General features: G+C 51.3%; 1 protein-coding gene across 1 annotated transcript in view; it reads right to left on the bottom strand.

Moving 5' to 3' along the window:
* Positions 1–2758: 2758 nt before the first annotated feature.
* Positions 2759–15722, bottom strand: part of CATSPER3 (cation channel sperm associated 3) — a 39397-nt gene continuing 26433 nt past the window's right edge. Inside the window, exons 3-8 of the mRNA XM_059416345.1 lie at positions 10853–11092; positions 6111–6293; positions 5299–5439; positions 4831–4950; positions 3805–3962; positions 2759–2864 (exon numbers count right to left, since the gene is read on the bottom strand). Of these exons, the coding sequence (XP_059272328.1) occupies positions 2759–2864; positions 3805–3962; positions 4831–4950; positions 5299–5439; positions 6111–6293; positions 10853–11092 (948 nt within the window). The remainder of the gene's footprint in view (positions 2865–3804; positions 3963–4830; positions 4951–5298; positions 5440–6110; positions 6294–10852; positions 11093–15722) is intronic.

Genomic DNA, 15722 nt, shown 5'->3' with positions numbered 1-15722 from the left:
GGTGGAATCAACAAGCAGTAAAACAAAAACAAAAAAATCCGGCCACCTTCCAAATACCTCCAGCCTTAGATTCCAGATCCTTCCCACAGGAGCTAGGGGAAGGCCTGAGTGTGACCCAAAAGACTCAAGCCCAGGTCCCCTGCATCCCAGTGCAGCTACCAAACCACCAGACTGCCAAGATGGAGATGAAAAAGCCATCTGGGGACAGCTCTGCTGGACCCAAGGCCTAGAGGGTAGTGAGAAGGGTCCTGCTTTCCACAGCCAGGCCTGGGCAGGGCAGAGCACTTGTGCCCCAAGCAAATCAATTGAAAGTTGTGGCCAGGCCTGTTTGAGTTGGTGAGAGCCCAAGTGGGAATTCCAATCTGCCAGTGTTTGCTCTGCAGACGAATAGAGCCAAACAGAAACACTGCTTTGGGACTTTGCGCCAAATACCCGCTGGCTTGTTCTGCCAGTAGTGCTGGGCTGGCCCTCTGCACGTCACCCTCTCCGGGCTTCCTGCTTGGTGACAGCCTTCTGCTTGTGCCCTTCAAGGCAGCTTGCCTTCCCCGCTGTGGCCCAGAGCCCTGTGCCTGGGGCTTCCCTGTGGGAACCCAGGCCTTCCAGCTCATTCCATGCCAGCTCCCCATGGAGACCCCTTTACCACCCACCCCCAATCCTGGCTCCTGACGTCTGCTTCCTGCTCTCGGTGCCATACTGTCCTCCCTCCCTAACCCTGACGTTGGCCCAGGCCTTCTCGGCCCCTGACCAGCATGGCCCGCTGAGGCTGGCCACCCAGCAGAGGCAGAGCTGAACCGGAGGAAGCACCAGCCACAGCTGCCTCCAGCCTTCTTCATGCTCTCACATGTATTTCATTCTGTCCTCAGAGTGGGTCAGTTTTATCAGCCCATTTCTCAGAGGAAAGAGCTGCATTTTCAGAAGATTTGGCACCTTGCCCAAGGTCACCCAATTACAGAATCCAGACCTCCCCGCTCCAAAACCGGAGCACTTTCCAACTTACCTCTCTGAGGCTAATTTTTTTTAGTCTTTTGTTCACTTCCAGGGGCTTAAGGCAATTCTCGGGATTCTTGGTGAGAGCAGGGGAATGTGTTTTCATATTCTCCTGAGCAACACAGGCACACAGCAATGCCAAGAGTGTCCACAGCAGTGTGAGCAGCAGGCTGTGTTTGCTTTGCCCCAGGTCTGAACCAGAGCTGTGGCCTGAGGTCTGCCTGTCCTACAGGCAGGGCCACAACCCCAGAGTACCCATGGAAGCCCCCAGCCTTCAGGGTCAGGCACCGCAGACATAAAGCCCTGGGCCGCTCCCCACTCCACGAGGGTTCACATGTCCTGCATACTTCAGTACCCTCCCTCTCCACTAAGGGCACTGGCATAAAGTTTTCTGCACCTTCAGAAAGAACGAGTTTACCTCTCCCGCCCTCAGAGGGCTCCCCAATAGCATGGTGACAGGTCTCACTCTTCAAGGCAAGCCTCTTCCACATCTTTACACGATGGGAGTGTGAACATTTACAAATAGCAATGATTTGACTCTCTTAGAAGACGCATGCTCTCTGCAGGCAAACAACCATCACTTACTCAAGGAAATGTCTCTCATCCAGTCTGGCTGGATTACTGATTACTGAGGCCCCCAAGAGGACCAGGACTGGACTGTGGGTTTTTTCATGACAGCACCGCAGCACCTGGCACAGCTCAGTAAATAGTAGTCAGATGCATGAACAAAACCATGAGGAAAGGTTTCCAAGTGCACTTGTTCCATGGCCTTGGAGGAGCTGTCACCCATGCCCACAGACCACGGGTCCATGCAGGGGGCCCTTCATCCAACCGCTCTCCGTTTTATCCCATGTGTTTTCCACTGACCCAACTGCCCAGTGGGTCTGGGGCTTTTTCCCCTCAACTGTATATGCTGGTGTCCCACCCCAGCTCTGCCCAGGACTCCCTTCTCCCTCTGTCAGACAGAGCCTGCTAAAGTAACGGGCCTCGAGAACAGCCCCCAGCAATGGGAGCAGAGGGGCACCACAGGCCCTCCAGCCTGGCCAGTCAGGGACAAGGGGTGTCAGCCAACCCTGCCTCACCTGTGCCTTCAGAAAATTCCATCACGGCTGGATCAAGGGAGCGTCAGGAGTGCGGCAACTCTGCTAGTCATGTGGCCAGGAGGGACAAAGAAGAGGCCACCTTTCAAGTGAAAAGTCCTAACTGACCATACAAGGGGCAACAACCCAATACTGCTGCTCCTCTGACCCCTCTGGGAGGTCCCCCCTGCACCCACTGAGGGATCACAACCACCGTGAGCCTAGAGAAAAACAGAGCCAACTTCCAAACAAGGGTCGTCACGGGAGTAGGTGCATAGAGAGAAATGCTACTCTTCCTGCTGTGGGGCACCCACAAAGAGCCACCGTGGCTCATGTAGGGGGCTACTGGAGGGGGCTACTGGAGGCCCTTCTTGGTCTGGGGTCCTCCGATGGCTTTCCCAGGAGCCCAATGAGTCCTTGCTGCTGAGGTCAAGAGAGGAGAGAGCCAGTGTGGCCCCTGGATGAGCTGTCTGGCCAAGGGCAAGTCCTGAGCATCCTCTCCCCACCCCCCAAGCCGAGGAGGGAACAGACCGGGCAATTGGACTTTATGGGTGCCTACCGGGGCCCAACCCCCTGCGGCAGGGCAGTACCATGAGCTTAAGCAACTCAGAGAGGGCAGTTCAAAAAGCCTTTGTTGAACGAGGGCCTGTCACAGCCTGTAAGACCCCTTAGTGTCTGGGTGCCCACGTCCCCTATGTCTCTTCAGAGTTTTCGGAGGTCTGGGACCGTTTCTTCTGCGGCAAGTCTTCGAGCATCAGGCTCAACACGTGTGCGATCTCGTAGTACAGCTCCTGAAGCCTGGAGGTAGGGCCAGCGGGGAGGGCCTGGGCTTGGGGTGGGCTCCATGCCCCTTGAGCCCCCCCACCCCACCGCATGCCCACCCCCGGGATTCCCCTGCCTGGTCGTTGTGGGTGCAGGGAAGAGCAAGGGCTGTAGAGGCCAGATCGGGCCAACTGGAATCCAGGTCCACTGCTCAACCCATGACCTCCGAGTAAGGTATTTCAGTACATATGTCAGGTTGGAGACGCCAGATCCTGGGCTGTAAATGAGGTGACTACGGGGCAGTGACCAGACACTGCCTGGCCCACTCTTAAGCCAAACGTGGAGGTTCCCTGACCCCCTCCTTTGAGTTCCTCCAGGCCATGAAGCCCTCCAGGGGGCTTCTGTCATGAAGCCAGCCTATTGGTGCCCGTCCTCACTCAAGAGCTCACCATGACTCCTTAGCAGCTGTGCCCCCGCCTTTCTGCTCAGTGATGGCCAGGTTTCCTTCCAGCTAATGCACACAGAGCACAGCCCTGGACTGGGCCAACTCAAAGCCTCACACACTGCTTTTGTAGCATTGGCTCTTGTGTGACAGGTGGGAAAGGGGCAGAGACCTCCCCAGAGTCACAAAGGAATGTCATGGCATCACCAGGCCAGGAGCCTGAGCTCTTGCCTTGCTAACTTCTGGAAAGGGGGTGGTGAGGAAGGCCCTGAAGAGTCCAGGGCCCAGCACTGCAGGGCCAGTGAGAGCAGGCTGGGGAGGGCCAGGGAAGTAGGGGCCTCTGAGCCACAGGCCTATGCACACATGGGGGCCAGCAGCCCCAGGAAGGGCTGCAGTTCAACCACTCGCAGACAGAGCAGCGTCCCCTTGCTTTCCCAAGGCACCTGCTGTGCCCCACCCCACCCCCCCGAGGAAGCTTAGGGACTAGGAGAGGCCCCATCTCCCAGGATCAGGGGCAGTGGGGCAGGTACTGACTTGTAGATCGTAGCGTCCTGGTTGTCCAGAGTGGACAAGTAGACATCGATGAAGGGCAGGCTGGTGCCGAAATCATCCAGGACCATGGGGTCAGTGTGCTGCAGGGTCCTCTTGAAGTTCTCCACCAGCTCACTGAAACTTTTGTAGTCAGCATTTTTCTAGAGAGGATAGCATAAAGAGGGCAGTGAAGAGGAAGGCACAGGGACCCTTCACGAGGGGCCCAGGCATAGGCCTGACCCCAGCCCCAGGAGAGACCCTGCGCTGAATCACAGCTTCAGCTGGACTCCCTCCAAGTCTCAGCCCCCTGACCGCAGCAGCCTCGTGAGCCACCATCACTGACATGAGGACAGGTGACACAGAAAGGAACCAGTGAGAGCCTGAGCATGGCTCGGCGTGGTCTCACCCTGCCCTGCACAAACTCAGGCACAGTCAAGACAAGCAGATGACTCCAGCTCAGAGAAGGGGCTCAGGAGGGATGCACTGGCTGCATGGGGGAGGGGAGGGGGAACAGGGGTTCAGGACCCAGCAGAGCACTCAGTGCCCGGCCTGAGGAGGTCAGAGAGCTTAGGCTGAAAAAAGAAGGCTTGCCCCCAGGCTTTCACAGGCATACCCCTTTGGACGGAAGATCTCCAGCCTGCTGTGCTCATCCTAGTTCCACCTGAGAAAAACCAGAGTTGAGGAGCACCTGTCAGGACCTCCATGGCCTTGCCCAACGCAGTGGATGGGCCCCCTATGGATGCCCAGTGGCCAGGGGGCCTCTGTAACAAGAGCATTCCAGACAGAGGGCCTGGCAGTGGAGTTGTGCCCAGGAAGAAGGGAGAAACGATATCTATAGTCCTCAACTCCCTAAGAGGTGCAGAGAGATACAAAAATACAGAGAATAAAGCCCAACTGTGGAAAACACAGGGCATCAGAACCTGCCCTCCCTAAGACCAGAGAGGGCTGACAGCACCTGCTGCCTGCATGGGCCCCAGAGCCCCCTTTGTCCATGGGCCTGCCCCCCCACCAAGCCTGGCGACAGCCTACCTGCATCTGCATCAGCCTGCTGACCTCTTCCTGCTGCCGCCTCAGAATCACCTGCTTCTCTCCCATGAGCGCCATGTGCCTCTCGGCCATCAGTTCCAGCTTGAACTTCTTAAAGGAGGCCTAGAGATGGGGGGAAAAAGGGGGAAGATACAGGCTCTCACCACACACCCACCCACCCCATCGTTCTTCTTCCCTAGACTCGTGTGGCTCCTCAGCAAGGGTGACACCATACAGGGCCGGCCCCTAACTCAAGCTGCCATCCGCAGCTGCAAGGACTCCTCAGGCCCCTGTCCTGCTGACCACCAGCACAAGGCAGGGAGATGCCCTGGCCCAGGGAGAAGAGCAGGGCTGGGCAAGGGAGGGCCCACGGAACCCCCTCCCCACGCACCCCCACCCCGGAAATGGGGGCCTGTGGCTCTGCCTGCCACGAGAGCGCCAACCCGGCCATCCTGATGAGCGCAGCCTCACCTCAGTGTGAATGATCATCACACCCACGAACATACTGAGGAAGATGAAGGTGGCAAGCAAGATGAAGATGATGGTGAACGTCCGGCTGAGAGCCAAGTTGCGATTGTCCAACTGCTCCTGCAGGTCTGTCCAGCCATCGACCTGCGTGGGCAAGGCATGGTATGCCGAGTGCCAAGGCCCCACGGGGAAGGCCTCCCCATTCCCTGGGCTACAGCAGCCCCGGCCCCACTGAGGATGCGGCTGGCTCTGCCTTCACATCAGCCCCACACCACCACCCCCAGCCAAGGACCCTGGTCTATGCATGGTGGCTGGGGACGCAAGGCTCCATGGGGTACAGATGCTACTAGCCAAGGTGCCCTGGGGGCTCTTTTCCCAAAGGACTCCCATCCTTCCAGGAAATACACTGCCTCTCTTCAAGGCCCTCCTATGCAAAGACCCCAGAGTCTACCCTTCTGGACTTGGGCACTGCAGACCGATTTTGGGTGGAGTTGTGACAGCCTAGTCCCAGAAAGGCTACGTGACATGGCTTTCATTTCTAAAGTAAACTTGATCCAAATGAATTATCTTTGAGAACTCCTTGAAAGTTTTTATAACCCTGTGGGTCAAATGGGAATGCTTTAGGGAGCCACAAGATCAGAGAGAGGAATGGACCCCTGGCCAGGGCCCTGGCATCTGCTTAGCTCTGGAAGGCCAGCCCAGCTAAGTACCTGAACATGAGGACGATCCCATGTGAGGCCCAAGCTGTCCACACACCCACACCAGCTGGCACCCCATTCCTAAGGCCACTTCCCCAACCCCTGTTCCCACAGTACCGTGGCCAAGCTGAAGAGAGTGAAGAAGGCCACAGCCAGGTTCCCCCAGTTATTCAGGTCACCCCTGTCTGGAGTTCCAAATAGGCAGAAGCCCAAGATAGCGAAGATGAACATGAGGACGAAGAACAGGATGAGCACGGAGGCCACGATGTAGGCTGTCTGCCCCACAGCAGTGATGAGGGTCTGCAAGGCAGAGGCACGGGGGCTAGGCCAGGCTGCCAGGCTGAGTGGGGCTCAGCGGACAGGTCCAGTCTGCCCAGACCCCAGCTGGTCCCAGCATCCAGTGCCAGGCCCCATAAAGGGATGGATGGATAGATGGATGGATAGATAGATGGGTGAATGGATGGATGGACAGACGGATGGGTAGGTGGATGGATGGAGGGATGGATGGGTGGATGGATGGATGGATGGATGGATGGATGGATGGGTGGGTGGATGGGATGGATGGATGGGTAGATGGGTGGATGGGTGGTTAGGTGGGTGGGTGGATGGATGGGTGGGTGGGTGGATAGATGGACAAGTGGTGGATGGATGGATGGACAGACGGAGGGGGGGTGGATGGATGGATAGATGGATGGGTGGGTAGGTGGGTGGGTGGATGGGTGGGGGGGGATGGGTGGATGGATGGGTAGATGGATGGGTGGGTGAATGGGTAGATGAATGGGTGGGTAGATGGATGGTTGGGTGGGTGGATGGACAGATGGATGGACAGGTGGATGAATGGGAACTGTACCCAGACTGAGGGCTGGACCAATCCAGTAGTGCTTGAGCAGTACCTGACCTCTGTCCTCAGTCCCCCATGGGGAGATGGTCCTCAGGCCTGGGTGTCTCCCCATCAGCACCACTGGCAACTCCACTTGAGTCCCAGCCTGCCTCTGTGGTCATTCCAAGTTGTCCCACTGTGCCTCTCAGCTAAGAGCCAGCCCTGTATGCTCTGCCAAGCACAGAAGTTCCCTATTGGGGAGCTACCCTGGGAGTGGGAATGATGAAGGCTCAGAGGGATATTGCTTCCTGTTCTTTCTGGGTCCTACTCCACAGACAGGTCTCCATCCCATGACCTCAGTCTTCCTCTAGAAAGTGCTCATATGTCTTGCCTCCCACTATGTTCACCACTCCTGGGGAGCACAGCATATGGCTCTTCGTCATTCATTCTCCACACCCCTGTCTTGCATACACTTGGTGCTCAAGACATGGTCACCTACCTAGATGCTGCCCCAGACATTATTTCAAGGCAAGTGGGCATTATCACTTGTCATGTTTTGAGATGAGGAAGCAAAGGCTCAGAAAAGCAAAAATTCTTGGCCAATACAGTGACAGAGCTAGGACCAACTCCCAAGCCCTTTGCCGTGTAGCTCTTCACCTCAAGGCCCCCCCTTGCAGGTCCTGAAGCTGTTTACTAGCTTCACACTAGGAATGGAGGCACTTGAGAGAGCTGCGCCCCGGGACAGTGAAGTGTTAGTCTGGGGTAACTTGGGAAGCAGAAAGACAAGGGGAGAGCCCTGGCGCTGCCTTCCACATGGACGGGCTGGATAGCCGCCTACAGAGGGGAACACATCCCTCTACCTGGGGGAAGAAAATCAGTGTCTGGGATTAATTCCAGAGGCGAGAGGTACAAAACTCTCTCCCTCCCTGTGAGACAGAGACAGAGCTTCTTCCCCAAGAACTACTTAAAAAGGGAAGAGACAAGATCTCGTGAGAAATGCTGCCCTGGGATATAGTCCACAGAAGAGGCCTGCCCAAGCCCAGATGTGTGGAGAGTGAGGCGCTCCAGGGAGCAGGAGACCAGCACCGGGAGGCTGTCACCAACCCCCAGCCTCTTTGTCCCTTAACTCCTTCATCCCCATTGACCCCTACACCACTTTCGGCTCCTGCTCCCTTGGTGCCCAACACCTGCAAAAAGTAGCCATGCTTCCAACTGTCTGACTGTCCCTCGGTCTGACGTGCCTATCACCCAGCATCCACCTCCCAGGGACCTCTCGTCTTTTCTGTCCACCTGCCTTACCACCATCCCTACCAGCCACAGACTCCAGTGCCTGGCACCTCTGATGCTCCCTTCCCCCGCTCCTACATACATTATAGGGTCTATTTCTAGCCTACAAATAAGGGGAGCCACTCTCGGGTTTGAAAGGAAGGCTGCCGTGATTTGAGGTACCCTTTGAAGACTCTCCCCAGCAAGTGCTCACCATCACTTGGCGTCAGGGAAATACAAACCAAAACTACAATGAGATACCACCTCACGCCAGTCAGAATGGCTAAAATTAACCAGTCAAGAAACGACAGGTGTTGGTGAGGATGCAGAGAAAGGGGAACCCTCCTGCACTGTTGGGGGGAATGCAAGCTGGCGCAGCCACTCTGGAAAACAGCATGGAGGTTCCTCAGAAAGTTGAAAATAGAGCTACCCTAGGACCCAGCAATTGCACTACTGGGTATTTACTCTAAAGATACAAATGTAGTGATCCAAAGGGGCACGTGCACCCGAATGTTTATAGCAGCAATGTCCACAATAGCCAAACTACGGAAAGAGCCTAGATGTCCATCAACAGGTGAATGGATAAAGAAGATGTGGTATAGGGACGCCTGGGTGGCTCAGTTGGTTAAGCAGCTGCCTTCGGCTCAGGTCATGATCCCAGCGTCCTGGGATGGAGTCCCACATCGGGCTCCTTGCTCTGCAGGGAGCCTGCTTCTCCCTCTGCCTCTGCCTGCCATTCTGTCTGCCTGTGCTTGCTCTCTCCCTCTCTCTGATAAATAAAATCTTTAAAAAAAAAAAAGAAGAAGAAGATGTGGTATATATACACAATGGAATACTATGCAGCCATCAAAAGAAATGAAATCTTGTCATTTGCAATGACGTGGATAGAACTTGAGTGTATTACGCTAAGTGAAATAAGTCAATCAGAGAAAGACAATTATCATATGATCTCCTTGATATGAGGAATTTGAGAAACAAGATACAAGGGGAAAAGTGAAATGAGTCAAAACCAGAGAGGGAGACAAACCAAAAGAGACTTTTAATCTCAGAAAATAAACTGAGGGTTGCTGGAGGGGAGCAGGGTGGGAGGGATGGGGTGGCTGCATGACAGACATTGGAAGGGTATGTGCTTTGGTGAGTGCTGTGAATTATTTAAGACTGATGAATCACAGACCTGTACACCTGAAGCAAATAATACATTCTATGTTAATTGAAAAATTAAAATTTTAAAAAAAGATTCTCCCCCAGCTGGTGGGGGGGGCATTTTTGCCCCAGGGCTATCTAAGGAGTGTGGGAAGCCAGTGCAGGAATCCTGACGAAGTTGGGTGGTGATGGAGAAAAGATGAGGACTGGTCATGAACGACGTAGCAGGTCACGCAACAGGACTTTGAGACAGAGGCGTCAATGCTGACACTCAAATTTACAACCTGGCTGTTATGTAAAGACACAACACAGAAGGATGGGCCAGGGTCTGGGGATGTGAGGGTGGGGGAAAGCGATGACATACAGCTCAGATGGCCTGGGTTTGAGGAGCACAAGAGACGTCCAGGAGGCCATGCGTCTGAAGGTCAGAGAGAAGCGTGGGCAGGTGATGATCCCTGAAACGTAGGAAAGATCACCCAAGAGGGTACGCAGAATGGGGTGCAGGTGAGAAGAACGTGGGGTACAGTCTTGAGAAAACGCATGCACCCAAAACGTTAAGCTCAAGAGGCTGGAGGAACCCCAAGAAAGGGCAGTGACAGGGTGCCAGTGGGACTGGCCAGGGGACCTGGTGACGAGGAGGTTGCTGACTATCTCAGAGAGGCCAGTTCCTATGGAGGGAAGAAGCCAGGGTACAAATGACAAGTAAGGAAGTGGGGAGTAGGAGTTACGCCCCCCTCTCTCCAGGAGTCTCACCATGAAGGGGAAGGCAGGAGGCCTGTTTGGGAGGCGCTCCAGGGGCCAAGTGACCACATGAGAGCATACAATGAATGAACGGGGGTCTGTGCCAAGGGGAACTCTTCAATGCAGTCTTCGTCTTGTCCCCCAGGCCTGGGGCTGCTAAGTATAGGGCCCAGGTTCCAGACAGACGCCCGGCTGGGCAATCTCTCAGCAAAACAGGCCAACACATACCCAAGCTGGTCAAATGCAGCCAAGGCCGCCCCTTCCTGGAGAAGCACAGACACGGGGCACAGAGCCACGGCAAACATACTGTGCCTGGGATGGATGCTTCAGGGCGGGCTGGGTCAGCTATGAAACCTTCCAAGCCAAACAAAGACTGGTCACCCCATGACTTCTAGCAGGAGCCCCATTCCTGGAGCAGCCTGAACAAAGTAATGCTACTATTTCCGTCAGGAGAAGCAGCAGATTTTTAGCTGTATGGGGAAAGCACACAATTGGAATTGAGTGGCCCATGCCACCAAGGCGCCGGAGACTCCTGGGAATGCAGCTCGAAGGGCCTGTACCGTAAGCAAGTCTGTCCCTTTGGTAGCATGGGAGAAAGGAAAAGTTAGCGTGGCCTCTGGAGTCAGCCACACCTTTCAAATCTCGGCTGTGATATTTAACTGCTGCGTGACCGTGGGTCTCGATTTCTTCACCTGTGACACAGAGCTAAGGACACTCTTCCGCAGTTGTTTTAGAATGAAATGAGGTAACATGGGTGAGGAGCGACCTGCCCTACAGTAGGGCTCCATAACCGGATGGTCGGGGGAGACAGATTATTTCCTCGGGGGCTGGTGGGCAGACAGGCCCCACGGCCGGCGCCTCCAGCCCACAGCAGCCCCAGGTCACTCACCCGGATGCCACGGCTGTAGGTGATGAGCTTGAGGATGCGCAGGGACTGCATGCCGTCAGCAATGTTGAGGTAGGGGTAGTGCTTGCCCTTGAATCTGTGCAGCCCGTAGGGGATGAAGATAGTGACGATAATGATGACATCCAGCAGGTTGTAGCCGTCCTTCCAGTAGTTGATGGGGTCCACATAGAGCTTCATGCAGAACTCGGAGCTATAGATGGACACAAAGATCAGCTCGGAGACCTGCGGGGGGCGGGGGGTGCCGAAGATCAGAGGGTCAGGCCAAGCGGCAGAGCCCCATCGTCCCTCCCTCTCCCTGCAGGAGGGGCCCAACCGGCTGTGTGCATCTCGGCAGACGGAGGGTACGCCTAGGTCAACCACATGACAGAGAAACCCAGGCAGAGCTGCAGGCACACAGCAGACACACGGTGGGCCCTATTCTCTTCCCGTTCTGCAGCTTCCCTCCCTGCAGCCCGAAACTGGGGCTAGGTCACACCCAGGGGGCTTGAGAACGACAGACTGACTGGAAGACAGAATGACCACCTAGACCCCAGTCTAAGTCAACTGCACATGTGAGGTAACCTGAATGTAAGCTTTCCCAAAGAAAAGATCCCAAGAGTTTTCTGGCCAACCTGAATTTCCAAACTTTTAGGAACAGAGATGAAATACTCAAATATCTATTAATATTTATCCATTCATCACAAATACTGAAAATCAGTTAATTGTTTTAGAACAGTTAGAACAGCAGAATATTCTGCTTTTTTCCCACTTCTGTACTTTATGAAATAACCTTATTCAAATTCTTCTCGTGCATCTACAACCCCAGTGGCTTTGATTTTACCAAAAGGTACGTCCTGAGTGATCTTTTTCCTTATTATCAAAACACAACAGGGGCGCCTGGGTGGCTCAGTGGGTTGAGCCGCTGCCTTCAGCTCAGGTCATGATCTTGGGGTCCTGGGATCAAGTCCCACATCAGGCTCTCTGCTCAGCAGGGAGCCTGCTTCCCTCTCTCTCTCTCTGGCTGCCTCTCCGTCTACTTGTGATTTCTCTCTGTCAAGTTAATAAATAAAATCTTTAAAAAATAATAATAAATAATAAATAAATAAATAAAAATTAAAAACAAAAACAAAAACACAACAACGAATTAGACAGAAAATATTCAGCCCCCAGGAAGCATATGATCTAGCAGAGGGAGACAGAAATGAAGGCTCAAACAAATACGGAAATAATATGACCCCAGGTGGGAAGGAAGGGGAGTGAAGGAAACAGCCAAAGGAGATGAAAGGGCTGGTTGGGTTGGGGGAGAGCCGTGGCAGCTATATTTAGAAAAGGTGGTGAGTGGAGGCCTTGGAAAGGAGCCGTGCTAAAATCTGGGACAAAGTTCCCAAACAGCAAGTACAAGGGCCTTCAGGTGAGAAAGGGTTTGCTCAAAGAACAGCAAGATCCACGTGGCTAGAACAGAAAGGGGTGAGGAGGGTGGGAGATGCCATTGAAGGGGCAGGCCACAGAGGGCAGGCCTGGTGAGAGCTTTGAATTTTAACCTCCACCTTGGAGGATTCTGAGCAAGGGAGTGATAATTTATATTTTTAAGAGATCTCCATGGAAAAGCGACTAGTGCGGAGCTGATGAGAAGGGTGAGTGGGGTGGGTGAGGGGGGTGCTTAGGGAGGAAGAATCAGAGAACAGGAGTTCTCTCTAACCAGCTAGAGGGGAGGTTAGACCGGACTGGACTGGACTGGGGATGGTGTGGCATCAAAGGGAAGAGGGAAAAGCCTGTCTTTTGTAGGCTGCCAAGTCAGGACTTGCTGCTGGAGTTCGGAGTGCACAGGGAAGACAGGAGGCCAGGGAAGATTCTAGGGCTTGAGACAGAGCAACTGGGTCAGCAGTGATGCTTTCCCTGCGATGAGTTTGGGATGCACTGAAATGGGCTGGAGAGAGTTTCTGGAGAGAAACAGGAAGGCTTTTGAGATAGAGCACCTTTTAAATATATGTCAGATGCTGCCACTGGAAGATGTAACTGAGGCCACAACTATCCATTCCGATAATATTAGGGCAGCTGGGATTTTTATTTGTCCTGCCTACTTATGTTTGTGGCCCCCTAACTGGCAACTATTTATATACATTGTTATTTTTTTAACTACTACCTAATATTTAAGATACACAAAAAGACATAAAGAATATAATGAACAGCCACACACTACCACCCAGCTTAAGAAATAAAATATTATTACCATTGCAGGCAGCCTCCTGTGTAGCCCTCAGGGACCATATGTATCCCCAAAAGTACCTGGCATTCTTTTGCATTTTTTTAGACATCACAACAAACAGCATAATGTTACACTGAAGTGCTCTTGGCAATTTGTTGAGTTTTTTCCATTTAAAATTATGTTGGAACACCTGAGTGGCTCAGTCAGTTAAGCATCTGACTCTTGATTTGAGCTCAGGTCATGATCTTAGAGTTGTGAGATCAAGGACCCCCTCATACACACACACACACACATGCACTCACTCTCTCTCTCTCCCGAAAATGAATAATTTTTTTAAAGATTATATTTATTTATTTGAGAGAGAGAGATAGCACAAGCAAGGAGAAGGAGAAACAGGCCACCACACTGAGCAGGAAGCCTGACACGGGACTCAATCCCAGGACCCTGGGATCATGACCTGAGCCAAAGGCAGACACTTAAATGACTCAGCCACTCAAGTGCCCCTAAAATGGATAAATCTCTCTAAAAATAAATAACACTATGAGATTCATCTATGTTGATATGTGTAAAACTAGTTTATGCAAAACCTAGTGGTTTTACTACTATGTAGCGATACCACTCGTGAAAATACTATATTTATCTAGTTACCCATTGGGGATATTTGGCTTGTTGGTAAATTTTACTATTGCAACAGCACAACAGTACAAAAAGGGTGAGTAATTGGTATATATCACATATATATTTACACATATCCATGTGTAAAGCTTCCCTTGGGTACAGACCCAGGAGTGGAATTAGGGAGTTGTAAGGTAAGAGCACCTTCAACGTGACTGCAAGGTGAGAAGTGTTTTAACTTTTAATTCCACAATGTTCCTACTGCTTCACGTGCTTACCAATGATTCCCACTGTAGAACTTCTCCATTTTTGTCAGTCTGATGAATATGCAATGGTATCTTTTTATGTACTTTCTATAATTAATGAAGCTGGACATCTTCTTATACACTTAATTGTAAACTGCCCATTTCTTATCTTTTGCCAAATTCTCAGCTGGATTGTTTTGTTTTTTTCTTAGTGGTCTGCAAAAGAATGAATTTTTCCAGATATTTTGAATCCTGATTCTTTACCTGTTAGATGTGTTGCAAATATCTTCTCCTCTGCTGACTTATATTTTCACATTTTCAATGATCTTTTGATGAACAGAAGTTTAAAATCTTAATGGAATCAAAGGAACCAAACTGTTTTTTCATGACTTACGGAGTTTGTTTTTCATGACTTACAGAGTTTGTATTTTAAGAAACCATCCCCTCCTGAGATTGTGTAAATATTCTATATTTTCTCTAAACATTTTGAAGTGTCACTTTTCAGGTTGGGTCTTTAACCCAGTCATGTCTGCCATGAAGCAGAGATCCAGTAACATGCTCTCTCTATACCTACGACCAATGGTCCCAGTATTGTTTCCTGCAGAAGGTGCCCTTTTGGCACCAGCCCACAGGGCCCCCTGACAGGTGCAGGGTCTCTGTCCAGACCAGGATCTGTTTCCCTCTTGCCTGTTGCGCTGGCCTCTACCCTGCCTTCATTACGAAAGCCCTACAGTCTGCTTATCTGGTTAAGTCTAGCCTTCTCTTCCCTTTAAACTTTCAAAGTCATCTCGTTTGCTTTTTCTCTTTCATTCTTTTCCCTAAATTTTAGCATCAGCTAAACCTTCACATATTTGAATTATTTTCTCCTAAAAGATCACACAAATCTGGGGAGTCGGGAGGGCTCAGTTGGTTGTGTCTGCCTTTACTCAAGTCATGATCCTGGTGTCCTGGGATCAAGCCCCATGCTGGGATCCCTGCTCAGCGGGGAGTCTGCTTCTCCCTCTGTCCTTCCCCCTTCTTGTGCTCTTGCTTGCTGTCTTTCCCTCAAATAAATAAAATCTTTTTAAAAAATCACACATCTTTTTTTGATTTATTAGATTTTATTAAATCTTTTGTCAAAGTACTTTTCATATTCCATTAGAAGTGCTGTTTTATAACTGATATGTTAAATGTAATTAATTTTATTTATTAATCATATAACCAGCAAACTTGCTGGGCTTTATAATAACTTTATTAATTAGTATTAACTTTATTAGTTAACAATTTTTTCAGATTCTTTTGAGGGTTCTATGCAGAAATGACATTATTTTTCTGAACTTTGAAAGAGAATACTGCTAAAGTTTCATCACTGTGTTAATTTTGATACAAGTTTTACATACCCTTAATTGGGTTAAAAATAAATCCTTTCTATTCCTAGTTTGCTAAGCTTTTATCTCCCTGTTTTTTAGATTTTTAAAAATGTATTTATTAGACAGAGTGCATGAGTGGGGAAAAGGGGCAGAGGGAGAAGCAGACTCCTGCTGAGCTCAGGGCCCCACATGGGGCTCCATCCCAGGACCCTAAGATCATGACCTGAGCTAAAGGCATATCCTTAACCAACTGAGCCACCCAGGTGCCCTGCTAAGTTTTTATCTTAGTGGATATTCATGATATATATTTTTTCCTGCATCTCTTGAAACTATCTGATGGGCTGTTTTTTTCTTCTTTAATATTTTAAGCTGGTTAATAAAATATGTGGATTTTTTTAATACTTGAATTTCTGAAAAACTTGGCAATGATATATATATATATATATATATATATATCA

Source organism: Mustela nigripes, chromosome 12 (assembly GCF_022355385.1).
Source record: "Mustela nigripes isolate SB6536 chromosome 12, MUSNIG.SB6536, whole genome shotgun sequence".
In the NCBI taxonomy this organism is placed as follows: domain Eukaryota; kingdom Metazoa; phylum Chordata; class Mammalia; order Carnivora; family Mustelidae; genus Mustela; species Mustela nigripes.
The sequence above is the reverse complement of the archived record's forward strand: the minus strand, read 5'-3'. Positions and strand labels throughout refer to the sequence as shown.